This window comes from Cervus canadensis, chromosome X, assembly GCF_019320065.1.
Source record: "Cervus canadensis isolate Bull #8, Minnesota chromosome X, ASM1932006v1, whole genome shotgun sequence".
Taxonomy (NCBI): Eukaryota; Metazoa; Chordata; class Mammalia; order Artiodactyla; family Cervidae; genus Cervus; species Cervus canadensis.
Genome location: NC_057419.1, coordinates 68,349,292 through 68,369,603, shown reverse-complemented (window position 1 = coordinate 68,369,603; position 20,312 = coordinate 68,349,292). Strand labels below are relative to the sequence as shown.

At 38.2% G+C, this 20,312-nt stretch overlaps 1 protein-coding gene across 9 annotated transcripts in view; it reads right to left on the bottom strand.

Moving 5' to 3' along the window:
• The window catches only part of DMD (dystrophin), a 2,532,480-nt gene that overhangs the window by 722,052 nt on the left and 1,790,116 nt on the right, over positions 1-20,312 (bottom strand). For all 9 annotated transcript variants that reach the window (XM_043457704.1, XM_043457699.1, XM_043457698.1 and 6 more), the window contains 2 exons: positions 17,638-17,739; positions 6,790-6,898 (listed from right to left, as the gene is read on the bottom strand). In XM_043457704.1, coding sequence (XP_043313639.1) covers positions 6,790-6,898; positions 17,638-17,739 — 211 coding nt within the window. The remainder of the gene's footprint in view (positions 1-6,789; positions 6,899-17,637; positions 17,740-20,312) is intronic.

Sequence of the window (20,312 nt, the reverse complement as noted above, 5' to 3'; positions counted from 1 at the left end):
AAATCGGGTATAGTGGAATGTGAATGTTCCCAGACCCAGCAGCTTGTGGGTAAGAAAGGATTCACACTGACATTTACAACTAGATCTGTCGGCTCTTTGCCTCCATCTGCCAAGCAGGCCTTCAGGCCCATGCAAAGTCCTGCCTACCTAATCGTTTACAAGAGTCTTGAGGGGAGCTGCATATAAGCATGGCTATTCCACCCACAGGGAGGTCTAAGCTGCTCTGCTAGGCAAATACTGCTAAGGCTTAGCATGCTCTACGCCTTTTTGAACTTCCAAGCTCCAAAGTTCTGGTGGGGGTGGTGCTGGAACAACTGGAATTCTCTTTGGCGTCCACAGCATTGGCTCTCACTCAAGTTCCATGCTACATTGCAGCCAGGAAACAGGGATGAACTCCTTCCTCATTGATCATAGGCCTATGGCAGTAGTTCTTAAAATGCAGTCTCAAGACCAGCAACATCGGTGCAACGTGGAGACTTTTTAGAGATGCAAATTCTCAAGCATTACCCCACATCTACTGAATCAGGACCTCCGGATTGAAGCCCCACAACCTGTGCTTTAGTAAGAAATGGGTGATTCTGATGTACCGTGTAGTTTGAGAGTCACTGATATAGGACTCTGCACATATACCAATGCTTTCACCTCCGCTTTCTTCCCTTTTCCTCAATATCGTGGTTTGGGTGTTAAGATGGCCACAATAAAGCCATCTCTTCCCTGTATGCACATCCACTGGCAGTGACATCACAGCTCTCCCCTCAAAAGGTGAAGTCTATTTCTCCACCCCTTGAGCCTGGGCTGGACTGAAAACTGGCCTTGACCAACAGAATGTAGCAGAAGTGATGTTGTATGAATGACAGAGTCTAGGTGTCAAGACATCTTGTAGCTTTCACTCATCCTCTCGAAACGCTGCCCTGAGAATGCCATATAATGAATCCAGTCCAGCCTATGGGAGGATGATAGGTGTTGTGAAGAACCAAGGTTTTCCAGCCAACAGCCAGCTGTCAGATATCTGAGGGAATCCATCTAGTTTCTGCTGAGTTTCCAAATAACTGCATGTACAAGAATGGCCCCTAGCAAGACCTTTAGAACACCTATTAAGTGAACCACAGCCCAACTGCAGACCCACAAAATCACAAGCAAGTAAATAACCCTTGTTTAAAGCCATTACATTTGGAATGTTTTAATGCAGAGATAGAAAACTGAAGTAACGAATACACCTGCCAAGTGGGAGACATGGGTTTGACCCCTGGGTTAGGAAGATCTCCTGGAGAAGGGAATGGCAACCCACTCCAGTATTCTGGCCTGGGAAATCCCATGGACAGAGCAGCCTGGCAGGCTACAGTCTATGGGGTTGAAAAGAGGTGGACACAACATAGCGACTAAACAAAAAGAAAAATGATATACTTAGGTATCTTAGCAACAACTGCAAAAAGTTTTTTTTCCAGTGTGCCTCTTTGTCTTGCAGCCTGAAACAATTTATATAGCTCAGGCAGGACCACCTCATCATGTTACATAAATTAAATCATAAAGGAGCTTGGTTTAGTGTTTTTAAAAAGGTCCCTGGGCCTCCATTTCCACACATATAGAAGAAATACATTCAACTAGGTACTTCCAATGGTTATTCTAGGCTCAGAGTTCTTTGATTCTAAGAAATTTGAATACAGTAAACTGATTTCTTCTACTCCTTAATTAGAGAAGACAGAAAAACATTTCTCACTTTTACTCCTCATACATCTAAGACTAAGTTAAATAACATTAACTATGGGCTAACTGCCTTCCTATCTAGAATTTCCATTAGGTTCTCGGACAGACAGATAGCGCAAGGCACAGCAAAATGAAACACAGGCTTTGGAGCCTGACACACTTGGATTATAACCCTGGCTCTATTTCTTTCCAGCTGTGTGGCCTTCATCTATTTCCCTTCCGAGCCTTGTGATCTTTACCTTAAAAATACTGTGTATGACCATACATGCTTGGCAATTATTTTGATGAGAAAAGCATATATACAAAAGCAGCTAGAATAATAGTAGGAGCACAATGGGAAAAAAATTTTACAATGATGAATGATGAATCATATTGTATTACAATATAGTACATGAAATAATAATCAGATAACAGAACTGTATTACAAATTATATTTCCCCTTTTTCTATTGTACTTATTTCAGATTATATTCCTGACTTCCAGAAATTTAAACAATTCTTAATTCTGACACTACCACATTAAGGAAAAAGGAATGTTTGATTTTATAAGCAGCTTTTGGCAGAAAAGAGCTGTCTGCAGGAGTCTCCTCGTGTCTTGTCACTAACTTTAAACCAGGCACCTCCACGCTCTAATCATCACTGGCCTGAGCACATCTTTCACATCTTTTGATCATACAATACCTTGTCTAACTTTTGGTTCTTTCCATAGATCAAAGAAGTAGAAATGAAGAATAAGTAATTAACAGATGACCAGGTCTCTTCTCTAGCTTTGCTTTCAGTAACCTCATGAAAAAAAAAAAAAACCGTGTGAACAAACTGTGTGAACAAGATAATATCTAAACAAAGACCACAAGACGTCGCCAAGCCTGCACGTAGTGAAGGATGGCAAGGACTCTGACACCCCATTCCAATGATTAACTGAGATTATTTCCCCTTTTCCCTTAAAACTGTCATGACCGAGCAGAATGGTCAGAATTGCTTTTTGGGGATGTGAGTTCTCTGTCTCCCCAGATTGCTGGCTTTCTGATCAATAGCAAGTGAGCTTTCCTGGTGGCTTAGATGGTAAAGAATCTACCTGCAATGCAGGAGACCTGGGTTTGATCCCTGGGTTGGGAGGAACCCCTGGAGGAGGGCATGGCAACCCACTCTAGTATTCTTGCCTAGAGAATTCCATGGACAGAGCAGCCTGGTGGGCTACAGTCTATGGGGTTGCAAAGACTTGGACACGACTTGAACGATTGACACTTTTACTTTCTGGGGAGCCCTATACCAAGATATGGAGCCCCGTACCAAGGTCATCTCCAAAACTGACTGAGCCACATAGCAATCACTGCTGTGAGACCCCTCGCCCCACCTAAACTGGCCAGCTCCCTGACCCCATATTAGGTAAAAGTACCCACCCTAATCAATCACCTAATGCCACCCTTCCAGCAGGAATTTTCTTTGTCTTGAGCCTATAAAAATTGGCTGCTAACGCACAAAAGGGATCAGCATTCCTTGGTCTGTCAGGAGGTCGACGCACTGTGCTTGCAGTACCCTCATTACCTCTGTTTTTTGTCCTATCTTTGCCTGGAACACTCTCCCTTGAATGTGTACCTCGCTCACTTCCTCACTTCCATCAGCTTTCTCAAGTATTTGCTTAATAGAAAAGATTCATTGACCCAACTTCAGGCAATCATGCCTTCATTCCTGCTCACTCCCTCTTATCCTGCTTTCCTGTTCTCCATAACTGTGCTTCTCAAAATTCAGCGTGCAAATGAATTACCTAGGGATCTTATTAAAATGTAGATTCTGATGCACTGGGTCTGGAGTGGGGCCTGGCATTCTGCATCTTTAACAAGTGACCATTTGATATCAATCTGTGGACTGAACTCTGAACTCTGAACAATATTGAGACACTATCTGTTTTCTTTATTTGCTCATCCTGTTTCTTTTTTTTTTTCTTTTATTTATTTATTTATTTTTTATTAGTTGGAGGCTAATTACTTTACATTTCAGTGGGTTTTGTCATACATTGACATTAATCAGCCATGGAGTTACATGTATTCCCCATCCCGATCCCTCCTCCCACCTCCCTCTCCACCTGATTCCTCTGGGTCTTCCCAGTGCACCAGGCCTGAGAGCACTTGTCTCATGCATCCCACCTGGGCTGGTGATCTGTTTCACCATAGATAGTATACATGCTGTTCTTTTGAAATATCCCACCCTCACCTTCTCCCACAGAGTTCAAAAGTCTGTTCTGTACTTCTGTGTCTCTTTTTCTGTTTTGCATATAGGGTTATCGTTAACATCTTTCTAAATTCCATATATACGTGTTAGTATGCTGTAATATTCTTTATCTTTCTGGCTTCTCTGTATAATGGGCTCCAGTTTCATCCATCTCATTAGAACTGATTCAAATGAATTCTTTTTAATGGCTGAGTAATATTCCATGGTGTATATGTACCACAGCTTCCTTATCCATTCATCTGCTGATGGGCATCTAGGTTGCTTCCATGTCCTGGCTATTATAAACAGTGCTGCGATGAACACTGGGGTGCACGTGTCTCTTTCAAATCTGGTTTCCTCAGTGTGTATGCCCCAGAAGTGGTATTGCTGGGTCATATGGCAGTTCTATTTCCAGTTTTTTAAGGAATCTCCACACTGTTTTCCATAGCGGCTGTACTAGTTTGCATTCCCACCAACAGTGTAAGAGGGTTCCCTTTTTCTCCACACCCTCTCCAGCATTTATTGCTTGTAGACTTTTGGATAGCAGCCATCCTGACTGGCGTGTAATGGTACCTCACTGTGGTTTTGATTTGCATTTCTCTGATAATGAGTGATGTTGAGCATCTTTTCATGTGTTTGTTAGCCATCTGTATGTCTTCTTTGGAGAAATGTCTGTTTCTCTTCCAGTCAGATTACAGCTGAACTTTGATTAACACTGGGGTTAGGGTTGACTTACTGCACAGTTGAAAATCCAGTCTGCTCTGTGTATTCATGTTTCTGCCATTTAGGCAGCTCCTTCACATGCACAGGTTCAACCCACCATGGATCATGTAGTACTGGAATATTTATTATTGAAAAAATTCTGCACATAAGTGCACCTGCATAGTTCAAACTCATGTTGTTCAAAGGTCAACTAGAAGGGTTTCATGAAGGGAGGGAACTTAACTTACTCTATGCCACAGTCTCAGCACCTAGTAAAATGTTCAATACATAGAAGTTACTCAATAGATATTAAGTAGATGAATTAAATATGTTTCTGGAAACCAAAATTGGAACTTTGAATCTGTTCTCCAACAGAACTGTTATAGTCACATCTCAGAACTTTACAGGTTAAATAGATTTCTGTGCCCTGCCTTTCAAAACTTCCAACCATGTGAAAGTAGCTTAAATAGGAGCATAAACCCATAATTATGTCAGAGTTCAATAAAAACAAATTATTGGAACCCAATCTCTTTACAGAGTTAGAGAATCTGAGACTGAATATCAGGAGAAAGCTAGAGAACAAATACCAATAAATGATTACATAGGGACAAACTATGCATGTGTGCTGAGGGAACCAAAAATTACAGGTCATAAAAAGAAATAAACCTGATATAATTAATTGAAGATAAACACTGATAGAGCAATTTTAGTGTCCCAGATTGACCAAAAAAAAAAAAAAAAACAGGAAGAAGAAAGAATGCTCGCACATCTTTTTTAAGTATCTGATATCAAATTTAACTCTAATGTCTTCTTAGAAACCCCAGAGGTACAAAAGACACACTGTTCCCAGATTATAGAGCATCTTTTAACCTAAGCGCTGTTTATGCCTTCTACTGAATTATCATTGTGCTACCTTGGGTGTTCTTTCCATTGTGATATATTTTTAATTGATATGAAATAAAAATCAACTTTACTTGAAGAACCATAGTTCAATACTGCAAATATCTGATCTTTGAAAAGTAGAAAAGGAAAAAAAATGAAAGCAAAAAACAAGAACAGGAAAAAAAAGATGTTTCTAAGTTCTATCTAATTATAGAATTGGTATAGCAGAAAAATTTTTTGGCTCCTTGCCCATGGGGCTCAAAGCCAGCCTTAACATTGCCATGAGATTTTATGCATACCTTCTACTAAGAAATGAATAGAAGGTGAAAAAGAATAGACTGAAAATATGCAGTAAAAACAAAAGTTAAAACTATAGCTAAATGAAGAAACATTTTTCCCCCAAGTCTACTTGGTGATAGTCATGGTCCATTTTCCTTTTTCTTGAACTAAAAATGGAAGAGCTCTTAAGATTGTCTTCAGATGGAACAGAGGGAAGTGCTAGGAAGACTGTGTGTATTTCTGTGGTTTGGGGAATTTTTATATTTTTGGTAACACTGCGTGACTTGCAGGATCTTAGTTCTCTGACCAGGGATTGAACCTGTGCCCTCTGCAGTGAAAGCACACGGTCTTAACCACTGGACTGCCAGGGAAGTCCTTGTGTAGGCATCTTTGAATAAGATTATCTAAAGGATATAGGATTCATTGAGATGGGGTCCTTACATATTTAGTCTTGGAGGCTCTACCCTGACTCCCTCTTTGGGAACAACACACCTATCCCTCAGACTGGAAGCACTGACAGTTGATGGTATTCCTTACTGAGAATTGCCTTTGGCCCCAGAAGACTCTTCTAAGATCTCCTATTCCTTCCAGTGGGCATCCCCTGGACAAAGGCTGGCTGGTTCAGGAATACAAAGGCCAAGCTCTGTTCCTGCAATTCAGGAGGGCTCTGGACAACCCACTCAGCCCTAAGGCTCCTGTGGGGTGGGTTGAGGCCTCTCTTGCAGTCAAATCACTCTGCAGCCCCTCAGGCCCTTCTGCTATCTCTGCTAGGGGTCTTTCTTCACTGTAGGTACATTTCTGGAGAGCACACTCCTAAATACTTTGGTGACTCCATAAGCTCAATCAGTCTCTTGCCAAGGAACCTAGCTCTAAGACATTTTGCAATGTAAATAACCCAAGTTTATTCCTATTTTCAGCATTGCAACTCATTTTCCCTTTAACCCAGGGAGCATCTCACTGTTGTGCTTTTGAGCAAATGTCCAAAGCCACAGAGAATGCGATCCAGCATACTTACGTGCTCCAACTGCTGTCAATCCAGGGGCTGGGCCAGGCCACTTTGCCCTCAGCTCTTGAAGTAAGTGGGTTACCGCCTTCCACTCCGAGCTCAGATCTTCTAACTTCCTCTTTAATAGAAAAGCATGCATGTTATTTATTCGATTAACATCTTGCAGTAACTTAATTCACCAAGTTATTAATTTATTTCGTGAATACATTATTGTATTTCTATTGTATTTTACTTCTAAATTAACTTTTCTAGGTGGAATTCCTTTCAAAGGTATTTTAATTAAATACTTCAACCAACCTCACTACAAATTTTTATTGATTGTTTGCTGCATACAGGCTCTTGCTCCAGGTACAATTTCATTGAAAGGACGTAGAGTGCAAACATTATTGAAAGCAAAACAAATAAACAAAAAATGTTATCTCAGCAATTGGCTTGACTGTTTTAAATAGTATCTAGTGTGGCTGCATACCAGAATTTTCCAGAGGACATTAAAAGTATCTTATTGCCCTGGCTCACCCCAGATCAATCCTATTAGCAACACTTGGAAGGAGGGGCTGAGGTACATGTGGAGATAAGCCTCTGAGTCCACTTTAAGGAAGGACTCTTGTCCCAAATGGTGAAGAAGATGCCAGTAGACATCCTTCAGGGGTCAGGAGCCAGTTCCTTCCGGGACTGTCTCTGCTGTGGTGATCTGCCTTGCCTAAGGACTTGCCCTTCCCAGGGTAGCCCTTATTCAAAGGCTGATCAAGGTGAGAGTATAAAGGCTCAGCAAATTTGGTTCAAAGCAGGACCATTTGGAGGGTCATTTTAGCTGCAGTAGGGTCAGCCAAGCCTGTATATGGTCAGTGACGTGTATATGTTAACAAGTGGCTCTGGGGAAAACAAAGAAACAAATTGATTTTAGTGTTTGCTAATTTCTGTGGTATAGATGGTCCAACTATAGCCAATTTTAGTTACCAGAAGAACGTCAAGTAGCTCACAAAGTGCCTGAAAATTTGCTAATAGGTCCTTAGGAACAGATCTAAGCCACTTCCAGTGTAACACTGGATAATCATAAGAACTTACTGCCAGTAGAATGTGAGGAGAGGTAATATCTGTCAGTTCTGGGCTGATCCTTATAAATTGAGTGAGGTTTCTCCATACATTCTTTCCCTTTCCACTAGCTGGAGGCAGAGGACTCAAAGGTCCCAGGTCAAACTTTCTCAATGGATTGGGGGGATAATTTATCATAATCCTTTGGAGCAGTGGTTCTTATATGTTGGGGCCATCAGAATCACTTGGAAGTCTTGTTAAACCACTGATTGCTGGCGTTCAACCTCAGAGTTCTACATTCAACAGATCTTGGGTGGGGCCCAAGAACTGACACTTCTAACAATTATCCAGTTGATGCTGAAGTTGATTGTCCAGGACCAGAGCCTAAGGCATCCATTATAAGCAATGAATTACCTAGCCATCTACAATGGAGTAGATATGTATCATCCTTGATAAAAATAAGAAAATAGGTCTTAAATCATTTTCTATAGGACTTAATTTTCTTGAAAAATCCCACTTAAGCAAAGCTGCTAAGGGAATAAATACTAAAATAAATAGTAAAAAGTTATCACTTCCTATTTTAACTATCATCTGTGCTCTTAAGGTTATTTATTCTATTATGTCTGACATCATGTCAAGTCAGGGCTTTTAATTTCTTCTCTCAGAGTACATGCTGTTAAACATTTACTATCACATCAATGAATATTATTTCTTTTTATTTATTAAAACATAAACCTTGAATACAAAAGTGAACAAAAAAAGATGCCTCTGATCAGTGAGGGAAAACTACCCTTGAAAGTCATGACATATGGAAGATATTTTTCTGTTCTGACATCCGAGCTAAACATTGAGAATCAAATATTATCCAAGGCTGGTGAATTAATATATATATGTATTTGGTCTTTTGATTCCCCAGCTAAATTGCAGTGAGTTCACAGGGAAAGAATAATAAGAGGAACTAGAAGTAACCGAGTTGATAACAACAACAACAACAAATAGCAATAGATAATAGGGGAGAGACAATAAATGTAAAAGTAGCTATCTGAAAACATCATGATCTTGGGTCACTTATTGAAGGGATAAGGGTGCAGTAAATGGTCTCATACATTATATAACCTATAGGAAGTCACCTGTATATGCTGAGAGACAAAGAAGGAGAGAGGAAGAGAGAGAGGTTAGAGACTGACTTACATACTGCTGAGATCTGCCCACTCTTACACTCAGTAAGCATATGGCCCCATAGTGAGTAGGCGAGGAGAGATGGGAATTTGCTGTTTCTACAGTTGGCTTAGGTTTCACTTTCTTCTCATGGTGTAAGCATCTCACTGCACTGAGTTAGATTTTAAATATTTTAAGTATTTATCTAACAACCTGCCTCTGAAATAAAATTAACTATTTCATCTGGGTCTCAACTGAAGATGCAGTGATCAGTACTGAACTTCATATTCCATGTGCACAATGAAATTGAGCAGGACCCTGTGGGGATCCTGGGCACAAAAATCTTTCTCTGTCCCTTATTTCTTGTTGGTAGGAAATAGGCTTCATTCAGCCTCCATGACTTTCCCTGTGTTCCAAAGGTCAGGTTTGAACAGTTGCTAATCAGGAAAGGGAGGGGATGCAAAGACAAGGGAGGAGCAGTCAAGAAACAGCAGAGCAGCCTTGATGCAGGCTCTTCGTTCCACCGCAAGGGATACACATGACAATATCTTTGAGCTCTTCTGCAGAACTAAAACCTCCAACAAATGGAAGATGTTAACTACTTGATGAAGCATTCTTCATTCCAGAGACAAGGTTTGATAACCTCAAGATCCACAGAAGCTCATCAGGAGACCCCTGAGGCCAGATTAAAGAAATGCAGGCCTTGCACACACCCTTATCTTTATCAGCAACCCAGCTCTTGAACCATTTCTATAAAACTCCTCACCCAATCCCCCCACATAGGACACACAGTTTTGCCTGGCAAAGCAATAAAACTAATCTCTTTTACGTCACCCCAAACTCTGTCTCTGAGATTCAGTTTGGCACCCATGCAGAGAAGCTTTTTCAGCATCAGGTAACTGTACAATCAAACAATAATAATTAATGCTTATAATGATGACCCTGAAAACTAAGAAAGTTTTAAATTACACTATGTTTTAGTATCCAAAGTCCTGGATTTCAGTCCTAACTCATTACTACTGGTTTTGTGATCACTAGCAAAATCAGGTAGGTCAGTCAAATTCATCATCCTTGAAACATGTATACAATACTACCACCTAACTCATAGCTTTGTTGGATTAACTAAATGAGATCTTTTATATGAAAAGAACTCTGTGAACTGTAAAGTACTATAAAATTGTTGATTAGTTATTATGCACTGCTTAATAAAGCAAAACAGAAGATAGTCAATAAAAGTTTTCATTAAGATAGTTAAAATGAAACTATTTCAATGCTTAAAAGATTTGGTTTAGTTTATCCTGAAAATAACATGTTTATATATTCAATTCTCTTTTATTAATATATAAAACTCTGAATGGTCTATTCATTTATTAGAATGTTATTTTGCCCATTGTTTTTTCCAGATGGGTAAATAAGGTATTTATATAATTTCAGATGTAGAGATTTTAAAAATTAAGTAGTAGCCCCCAGTGTACCACAAACATCTGATACCACATAGAAGCTCCGAAGTGTATGTTACCCAATCTTTCATAAATAGTAGCAAATGACATCATTAAATGGCTATAGACTTTGATTCAGCTGGTCACAAAAACACTTTTGCAACTTTTCAAGTACCTGTTGTACTTAGAGTTGAAATTGACTATATATTATGGATAAATATATAGTATTTATATATAAATGTATATTATTTATTATAGTTATACTATTGGTATAAATATATTATTATTAAATTAATTGTTATATTTATTATTACAAATATAATAAATACTATATTTGTTATATATAAATTTACATGTTTATATATAATAAATAATATATATTATAATATATATATATTATTTTTCATTTGGTTTTGTTTTCCTTTTTTGTTCCCTGGCCTGTGCCCTTATTTTTTATTCTCTCATCTTTTCTATTAGGCTGTAAAGTTCCTTCAGGTAGCAAAAAATATTTGGCTGCAGCAACTAATGCAGAATTCTTCACATAATAGACTTTCAGCCATACCCATAAAAAAATGTAAAAGGTAATGATTTGCTAATGATGTTAATCTTTAACCAAATTTAAAGGAATCAAATACATGTCTAAATTCCAACATCTTTAAATATAAAATCAGTGGGATAATAGTTATCAAGTCCTACTCTTGACTAGGTATCCAGAGTTTTCAGACTTTGAATATGCTAAGCAAAACTGCAGACCCCAGGATTTCCTCACAAGAGCTCAAAACTCAACAGTCATAGGAGATTCATGTTTTACCAAAAAGGAGAAACCCTGAGATCATTTTTTTTTTAAAGGGAAAAATGAAATTCATTCTAGGGGGCATTTGTACCTGACCATTATTCTCCATTGTGTGTGTGTGTGTGTGTGTGTGTGTATAATTTACCTGGAGTTAGTCACTAAATGTTAAGACAATTATATCAAACTATGAAATTTCTTCTTAATAAAGAGTGAAAATTAATTACAAAAAATTATTCCTGAATATAGGTTTCTTTTTTAATTGTAAAATGTAATATAACTCTGAACTGCTTATGTTTGGGATAGTCAAAATTTTAAAATCTTGTATTTTTCTCTTGTGTTAACGTTTGGCATGATATTAATATCTGTTACATAAATAAATGAATCATCCTATGACTTTATGTACATAGACACATATGTGAATATTATAACTGAAACATCTATGTCTCCATGTCTGCTTCTATAAATGCAATTAATACAACTGAGGACCAGAGGTGAAATTCAGATCTCTAAAACGCTCGTCCAGTTCCAGCATGAGCTACTGAGTAAGACTAAATTGAGACTCTTCCCCAAAATATTTTCTCACAAAAGAGTTAGTTCATATTAGTTTATAATGTCTTTTGTGTTTCAATTGTTTTATTTTGAACAACAAAATTCCACAGTACCCTGAAATACTATCAAGAGATATGAATTTGGGAAGCATATAGGAGTTATCTGCCAGAATTGGTTAATAGAACAAAAAGGAAGTGAAGAAAATTAATAAGCTATTAACAATCATTCCTAGGGTATACCTTCACATTTACCAGTGGTAAAAGTCATTGTAAGCAAATGTTTTAAAGATAGTTTTAAAAAGCTAAACAATAAGTTATTCTGATGGGGTGATATATAATTCACATCTAAGAATAATGAAAAGATTCTCTCTCCTAATATTTTAGGAATGGGCACTGAAGTTAGGGATAAATATTCCAGCGATAACATTGAGGAAGTGAAAACCAGGCCTTCTAGTAAATGGCAGTTAGCTAGGTATGATGGTCTCAAGTAAACATAAACAGCCACAGAAAATAAACTATACAGAGATATGGACACCCAAAGGCCATGTTTGGGGTAAGACAGAGACAAGGCCACTATGCCACCACAAAAATGACAAATAGGAGGCACTGTTACTGCTTCTTAACTCTGCCCTGCTTTAATCCTTTCACCTTCCAGATAAAAACTGTTAGGTATGTTCCTAGTTGTCTCTGGACAGAGAGCTTTGACTGTACCGTTTGGGGATTAAAACACTGCCATATTGCAAATAACTTAGAAGGAAGACAGTAAGCTCTAGAATTCTGGAATATATGTGTGTGAGTGTATGTGTGCACGTGTGTGAATGAACTCTTTTCATAAAATACAAATGTGGCAAAAGCAATATTCCTAATTAGTGTGTTATTTTATAAAATGTGTGATTTCAAATATTGGAAGTGATAATCAATTAAGAAATTAAATATAACTAGGCATTTGACAATCTCATCCACATTCCTAAATGATTCTATCAATTGCTCAAAAATTTATTATAAATTTTATCTTCTCAGTGGGAAAGTGGGGTTCTCCTTATATTCAAGCATAAGTGATTAGCACTGATTCAGTCTCTCATGGTCAAGACTTTTTACTCAGTTGTAAAACTTATTTGCACTAAAAAATGAAATTCTGATACTCATCTATTAAAAAGTTATAAAATCTCTCTAATATTATTACTCCCTATAGTTCTTCCCTGAACTGTTTCTATTACCTTTGACATGGAAATTGTGCTTGTCAAATGAGTCAATCAAAATGGATCTGTTCTTCTGGGGGATAGACTCATATCTGTTATCTTGCTATTGATTCTGATGTTACCAAAAAAAAAAAAAGTTACACCATGTAAATGAGATCATAGCCTGATAGATGATTTATAAAGATCCAAGTACTGTTATAATCATAATATGTAACTGGGCAACATTTTCACCAACAAGACAGCACTTGACCTTCTATATCGTATATACATTTTCAGATGCACATCTGTTGTGAGTGATATATTTTGAATTATCAGGCAAAAAAATAAACTCAAAGAGTTTTTCAAAATTTCAAATGTTGATGTTGGCAGTAAAACAAACTCAGGAGGGAAAAAAAACAGCTTAATCTAGTTAATTAACAACAAAACAGCTGGGAAAATGAAACATCCCTGGTTGTGACTGACTATAATTGAAAATGACTAATGATGCTGTCATTCTGCAGCTTATATTGGAGGAAATGATGCCTGGAAGACGGTAATTGCCCTCTTGACCATTTGTTTACAGCAATTATTTTTGTGTTAAAGGTTGGGGTGGAACACTTTGGCCAAATATAGAAAATTCCTAACACCTCATTTTTTTCTCTTAACATTTAAAAAAATTTAAGAGCAGTAATAAAACATATTATTAGATTCATGTTAAGATTTTTCTGGATAATTTAAAAAGTTAACAAAGCAAACCAGCTGGTGTGATCTTATCACTTCACCAAGTAACTAAGACATTTTAAATTTCATTAATGTTCTCAGTTCTAATAATGGAAGGTGATATAAGTATTTCAAAATATATACACACATTTAAAATTTTTTAACAGGAAGAGTGGTGTTCCAAAATTAAAGTTAAAGAAAGTGCAAATATAAGAGAATGCCATCCAAATGCTTAAGTTCTAAAGAACTAAACATTTTTTAAATCAAATAACAAGTGGCTTTTCTTTTTTGTAGTAAATACTGTTGCTACTGAGGGCAGTTGTCTTTGTTGCTTTTTAACTGCTAAATTTGGGGCTATTGAGGAACCTACTCATTACTTAGTGAAAATGGAACATATTAAAATGATTCCACCAACAGCATTACCATAAAGTATTATTACCAAAAGTATAGCTTAAGCAACATATTCAACAATTTATTGAACTTCAATTTATTGGAGTTATCCAAGCAATCTTCAATAGCTTCTGAAGTTAAGATAAAGGAACAAGGTACAAATCAAATGAAATAAAAGTGTGTGTGTCTGTGTGTGTGTGTCTGTGTGTGTGTGTGTGTGTAGGGGAGAGGGAGAGGAGATAGAAAGCAAAACAAAGATGCTTACTTCTTCAATTATCTTGTTTTAAGATTTTCCCAGTAAATTTGCATCAGAGATCTAGTGCTACATTTATGTCATTAGTTGAACTGTCCCCTAATGTATGTTTGATCTTTAAGAGGAAGTTCTCAAAGAAAATAAGTTGATGGCTGACATCAGTTATGGATGACAGAAAAATAAACTAAAATTTTATCATCTTTGAAAATTAAGGAAACCCTAGAGAAGTTGATGAAGTGAAGGGTAAAAAAAAAAAAAACTGAACAGGGATGAGCCAAGCTCTCTTAAAGAGGACTCAGCTTGGGAGGTTGGCGTAGGAGGTAAGCAGACAGCCTGTCTGATGTAGAATGTAGAAGTGCCAATAGACAGCCAATTTTCTAAGAAACAGAACCATTCTCTGCTGTGTCCTTAATTAGAATGTCTGAAAGTGGTGGACATACTAATTATCCATTTAAATACTGGATCTTATATACACACCATGAGGGATTTTCATTTTCCTTTGGAAAGCTATCACCATCTTCTTTATAATTGTTATATTTTCCAAATGTACCTCCTCCCCAAAACAAAAACCAAACTTTTGTCATGAAAATGTATTGCAGGCTACTTGTACCCTGCCTCCTTCTATTAAAGGGTGAGAAACCTGAAAGTTAAGGAGGCAAGAAATTAGGAATAGTAAAATTTAAAAATTTTGATATACGAAGTCGAAGTTAAATGCAGGCTTGATTTATGTACTATCAGAGCGATGGCTCACCCTTTAGAAAAATCACCCCTAATCTTTAAAAAGAAATTTTTGATCCATCCAGAGATTTAAACAGCTCCCCTGGCTTGGTACCTTGTATTGCTGGGTTCCAGGTTTTGGAGGATGAGGTGTTTTTTTGTTTGCTTTTTTCTGGGTTTTTTTTTTTTTTTGTCTTCATTTTTCTTTTTTGTCAGCTTTAGATAGCATCCTTTAATATTTTGTTATTACACAGGAGGAAACCACTCTATATCTTAGCTTCTTTCCCTTTCCCCCTTCCAACGTTTGTCAGCTTTCAGAGTGTTTTTTCCTTAATGATGAGGGAGTATCTGAGCCTCTAGTGTTTCAGGCTACCAGATGCCCCAGCTAATCTTCAAGAATTTCCAAGGTCATGGTCCTTATCAAAAGCTGCACATGAGGATGCATGAGACAAGTGCTCAGGGCTGGTGCACTGGGATGACCCAGAGGGATGGGATGGGGAGGGTGGTGGGAGGGGGGTTCAGGATGGGGAACACATGTAAATCCATGGCTGATTCATGTCAGCATATGGCAAAAACCACTACAATATTGTAAAGTAATTAACCTCCAACTAATAAAAATAAAGAAAAAAAAATAAACAGGAAAAAAAAAGGTGCACATGAATATTCTCTTTCTCCTCACTCCTGATCTCCCAAATCAATTTTGCCCTTTGGCCACTATGAACCTGATATGGTGATTCCTCTCCCAACTTGAGGGGTAAATGGCAGAGTGGGGATGAGTTTTCATTTAAGCTGTGCTTCTCCGCCATGAACTGATTTGAAAGGACATGGTGAAGGAAGGGAAAAGAAAAGAAAGAAGAGGGCTGACTCTACACAATGGTTTCCAGGGACGTGAAAGACAAGGAAGTTAACACCCCCCCCTGCTCTCTCATTTCAGGAAGGTAATCCCCCTCTTCTGTCACTAACACTGCAGAAGAAATTAGAGACTCCAAGACATGGCAGATCCCAGTTCTGAACTCGTGGTGGCCCAGAATTTGAGGATATGACCAATGAGCCTCAAGGTTTGGATGGTGTACATACAATGGAAACAAATTTTCTCATTTACTTTCAATGAAGACTCTACCTCTTTTTTTGCACAGAGTCAAAAGCAAAAGCCAACTGTAAGGCATATTTGTAATCTGTAGCAATTATGTCAAATCCTGCATAAACTCTTTGAGGATCAAGCATGAGTAGGCAGAGCAGATCTACAAAATGGTCCATTTGTCCATCTCATTGCTTGCTATGAAAGTCACTCTGTTAATCAAGAAAGGTGGCTGCTTGGGACTGGCTTTCTCTAGTGCATCAGAAGAAACCCTGAAACTTGCTACTTTCAGGACCTTTTCTAGCTGTCCAATCTAAAACTATACATGTTGTTACTTTATGAAAATGATCATTCCAGGCCTGGACTGGATGCAAATTACTCTGGGAGGATGTTAGGAGTGGGGACAATATATTCCTGTATAAATGTCTATGGATATCTACTGTGGAAATCTGGGTTTTTCAGCACCTGCTGTTTGGATATTACATTTAGCCCAAACCTTTAAAAAAAATTTACCTAAGAAAAACCCTCTTGTAAACTGTAAGGAAAACAAACAATTTTCTAGAAATGAAGCTTGGGCCAAGCATAAGCAGTGACCTTGGAGACAGAGTGTAAGTCATGGTAATGTTATTTGCAAGGACAAACTAGTTCTGTATAATGAGGTTATTGACCTGCACTGTTTTAGAGCAGTTTTAAACACGAGGGTGAGGCTCACTAAATCTCAGCCTGCAACATTAGCTAGAGAAGCCAGGACTGATCAATAAACAGCCACCATTATAGGCTCTCGGGAACCTTCATCATAATGGGGACCATTATAATTTTGGTCAGGTACAGAAAATAAGGTAACCTATACCTAACTTCTATTTATCACTTGGACTCTCATTTGCAAATGAAGGCCATTGATTACCTATTTTTTGAGAACGGAACTGGTTTTCCATTTCTCTCCTCATGTAATAGCCTGTGAATAAATGTGTCCCAGACTCCAAAATGCACATGAGGAAAGGAAAGAAGTAGAAACCTTTTTCTCAGGCCAGCTTTTTTTTTTTTTTATCAAAGAGAGAAGCAATTACATGACATTTCACTAAAAATTCTTGACCCAATAACGTACTGATGCCCAAACGCCGATTCTCCTCTTTCATAAGAAAGAGCAACAGAGAAAAGAAAGGTCATGGACCCTATTGTGATTCTTTACAGCTGCTGGAGACAGACAATATGATGCAGTAGCTTGATTTGAATGAAGCCAAACTATATGAAAAGCATCAAGCCTGGCAAGCAATGCAATAAAGCCTCAAAGAATTTAATCTACCTTGAAGGTGGGACTACTTTTTGTATTGATGGCAGCGCACCAGGACAGAAATGAGTCCTTTAATGCAATGACTCGTTAATAGCCTTAAGATCACAATATATAAATAGGATATGTTGATCAAAAAGACAGCTCTGCCTCTGCTATTGTAGGATGGCCAATATTTCTTTACAAGTTATTTCATCGATTATAAATAGGGGAAGCATAACCCTTTATGAGGTAATGGATATTGCTAGAGGTTGCTTCATTACCTTCACTGGCTCAGTGGCTGGTTTTTCCTTGTACAAATGCTGCCCTTTAGACAAAATCCCTTCCACATCCGGCTGTTTAGCTTGAACTGCTACTTCAGTTTCCTGGGGAAAAAGAGCACATACAGTGCAGATTAACTTCACAGTTAGCAATAAAATTACTAAATTTAAATATACCCTTGGAGACTCCACATGTATTGCAGATCAATTTCTGTGCAGTACAGAGGGGCACACAGTAGTTTTCAGTGCAGAGAAAAGAAATAGAGGTCTTTGTGCCTCTATAAGTTTAAAAAAATTATCCCCAATTTACTTGAATTGTCATAATACTATTATGTAGAAACAGAGAAGATACTTGCTATTTTTCAGGAAAGATAAAATGCAGTTATAAGAAGTATGATCTATGCATGTGGTCAATATGGATAAATACGATAGTTAACTCCAATAATCTCAGTAACCCTAATGTCCATTTTACTACACACGCTTCTTATTTTGGCTCTGAATACCAAATTTTGTTTCGAGATATGTAGAAACCCAAGAAATCTTTCCACATCACTGTCAAAACGACTGACTTTCTTTCCAAAGAGTAAACACTTAAAGCACAGGATCAAGGCTGATTAATTATTAAGCGGTCAAATAAAATGGGCCTTTTGAGGAATGATCCAGTTATCTTTAAAAATGTGCTTTCCTTAGTCTGGAGAGGACTGAAGCCTGATCGTATGACCAAAAAACAAGACCAAACAAAACATAATACAACAAAAGAAAAAACAAACAAACATACACACCCTCTTTAGACACATGAATATAAAGTTCTTTGCCACTGGCTGCTCTCTAGCTCTCCTGAAGAGAGGACCAAAGAAATGTGCATAAATTGAAGCTGAAGGAAGTGAAGTTAAATATTACAGAAGACTTTTTGGATGGAACACCTGTTAAACAGTAGGATGGAGTATCGATTAATCAATGTCAGGCGTCAGTCAGGGCCTGGGCAATCTTCCCCAGATAGCAATTCCTGATTAACCTGTATCCCTCTTCCTCCCTCTCCTACCCCGGAGCCTCCCACCACTGCTGTGTGTACGTGTGTTCATGCCACTCTTTCCTTTCTCCACTGTGTTTGTCCCTGCTCTCTCTCAGCTCATCCACGCAGGGTGTCCTCTGAACCAAATTACTATAATCTTATATGGCACGGTAGGGTTTCTTATAACTTGTGGGTGCTCATCACATGCTCCTGAGAAGGATGATTTCTTCAGTTCTTTTAATAAATAGCAGTGGGAGGGAGCGACTTGGTTAAAAGAGTCCACAACATTAACTCTGTGCTACATGTGTATGTGTGCAACACACAGACACACACCCACACATCCTTTAGAGACAATAAGTATGGAAGAAACAAACCTAAAATTATAAGTATTAACTCACTCTCTATGATAAAAAAGTTCTAAATGTGATTATTTTTTAAACGGCAAAATTGTAGCAAATTCAAAATCAGAGTGTACTTGGTGAGGGTTGGATCTTTCCTTCTTCCCTTAGAATGATGTACAAGGGCACCCAGTCCAAATTCTGTACCTTCAGACAATGAGCACAAATAGTCAATAATTTTACCACTGTTTCATGGATGCAGCAAAGGATTAGCACTAACAGGTTTCTCTCCCTGCTGCCCTGAGTGGCACACAGATTTTTCCAACCAGGGACTGAACCAATGAATGGGTGACCTCTGCTGTGGAAGCCTGGAGTCTTAACCACCGGACCACAGGGGAAGCTCTCCTTGCACGCAGTCTTCAACTGAAAATAAATAATTCCAAAGATCACAAATAATTGATGCCACTCTTCAGGAGGCACTGGTAAACAACCAGGGTTAAAAGACTGCATTTGCTATGACAAGGAATTCCCTCAGGAAATAAACACACAAATTTGAATTCATAAAATCTTCACTGGCAAATGAACAGAGAGTAGCAAGGCTGACAGGAAGGCAGTCCAGATATTACTTAGAGCTTCAAGTTCTAAGGAGGTGCTTATTAGATGGGCTATGGGATGCCATGTGAAATGTCTATGTTTTGCACTTAAAGAAAGTAAAATATTCCCTCTTCAGGCCACTGAATTCACCCTAGATTTAGTTCTCTGATGAATGAGCATTGCAAAGTCACATCATTTCCATTAAAAATTAAAAAAAAAAATTTTTGGCCACACCACACACAAGCAGTATCTTCCCTGATCAGGGCTAGAACTCCAGTTCCCTGTACTGGAAGCACAGAGTCTTAACCACTGGTGGTAGTGGTGGTTAGTCACTAAGTTGTGTCCAACTCTTTTCAACTCCATGGACAGTAGGCCACCAGGCTCCTCTGTCCATGGGATTCTCCAGGCAAGAATACTGGAGTGGGTTGCCATTTCCTCCTCCAGGGGATCTTCCTGACCCAGGGATCGAATCCTCGTCTCCTCTGTCTCCTGCTTGGCAGGCAGATGTTTTACCACTGAGCCACCTGGGAAGCCCTCCTTAACCACTGGACCATCAGGGAGGTTCACATCATTTCCATTTATAGAAATATTTCCTAGTACCATGTCCTTCCATCAACACAATTGCCATCTCTTCATCCTTTAATGAAAAAATGGAGAGTTTAAGTACCTAGATGAGATTTACACTTTGTCCAACAGAAATAGAGCAATGGGTAAGAGAAATCATAGTCAGCTCT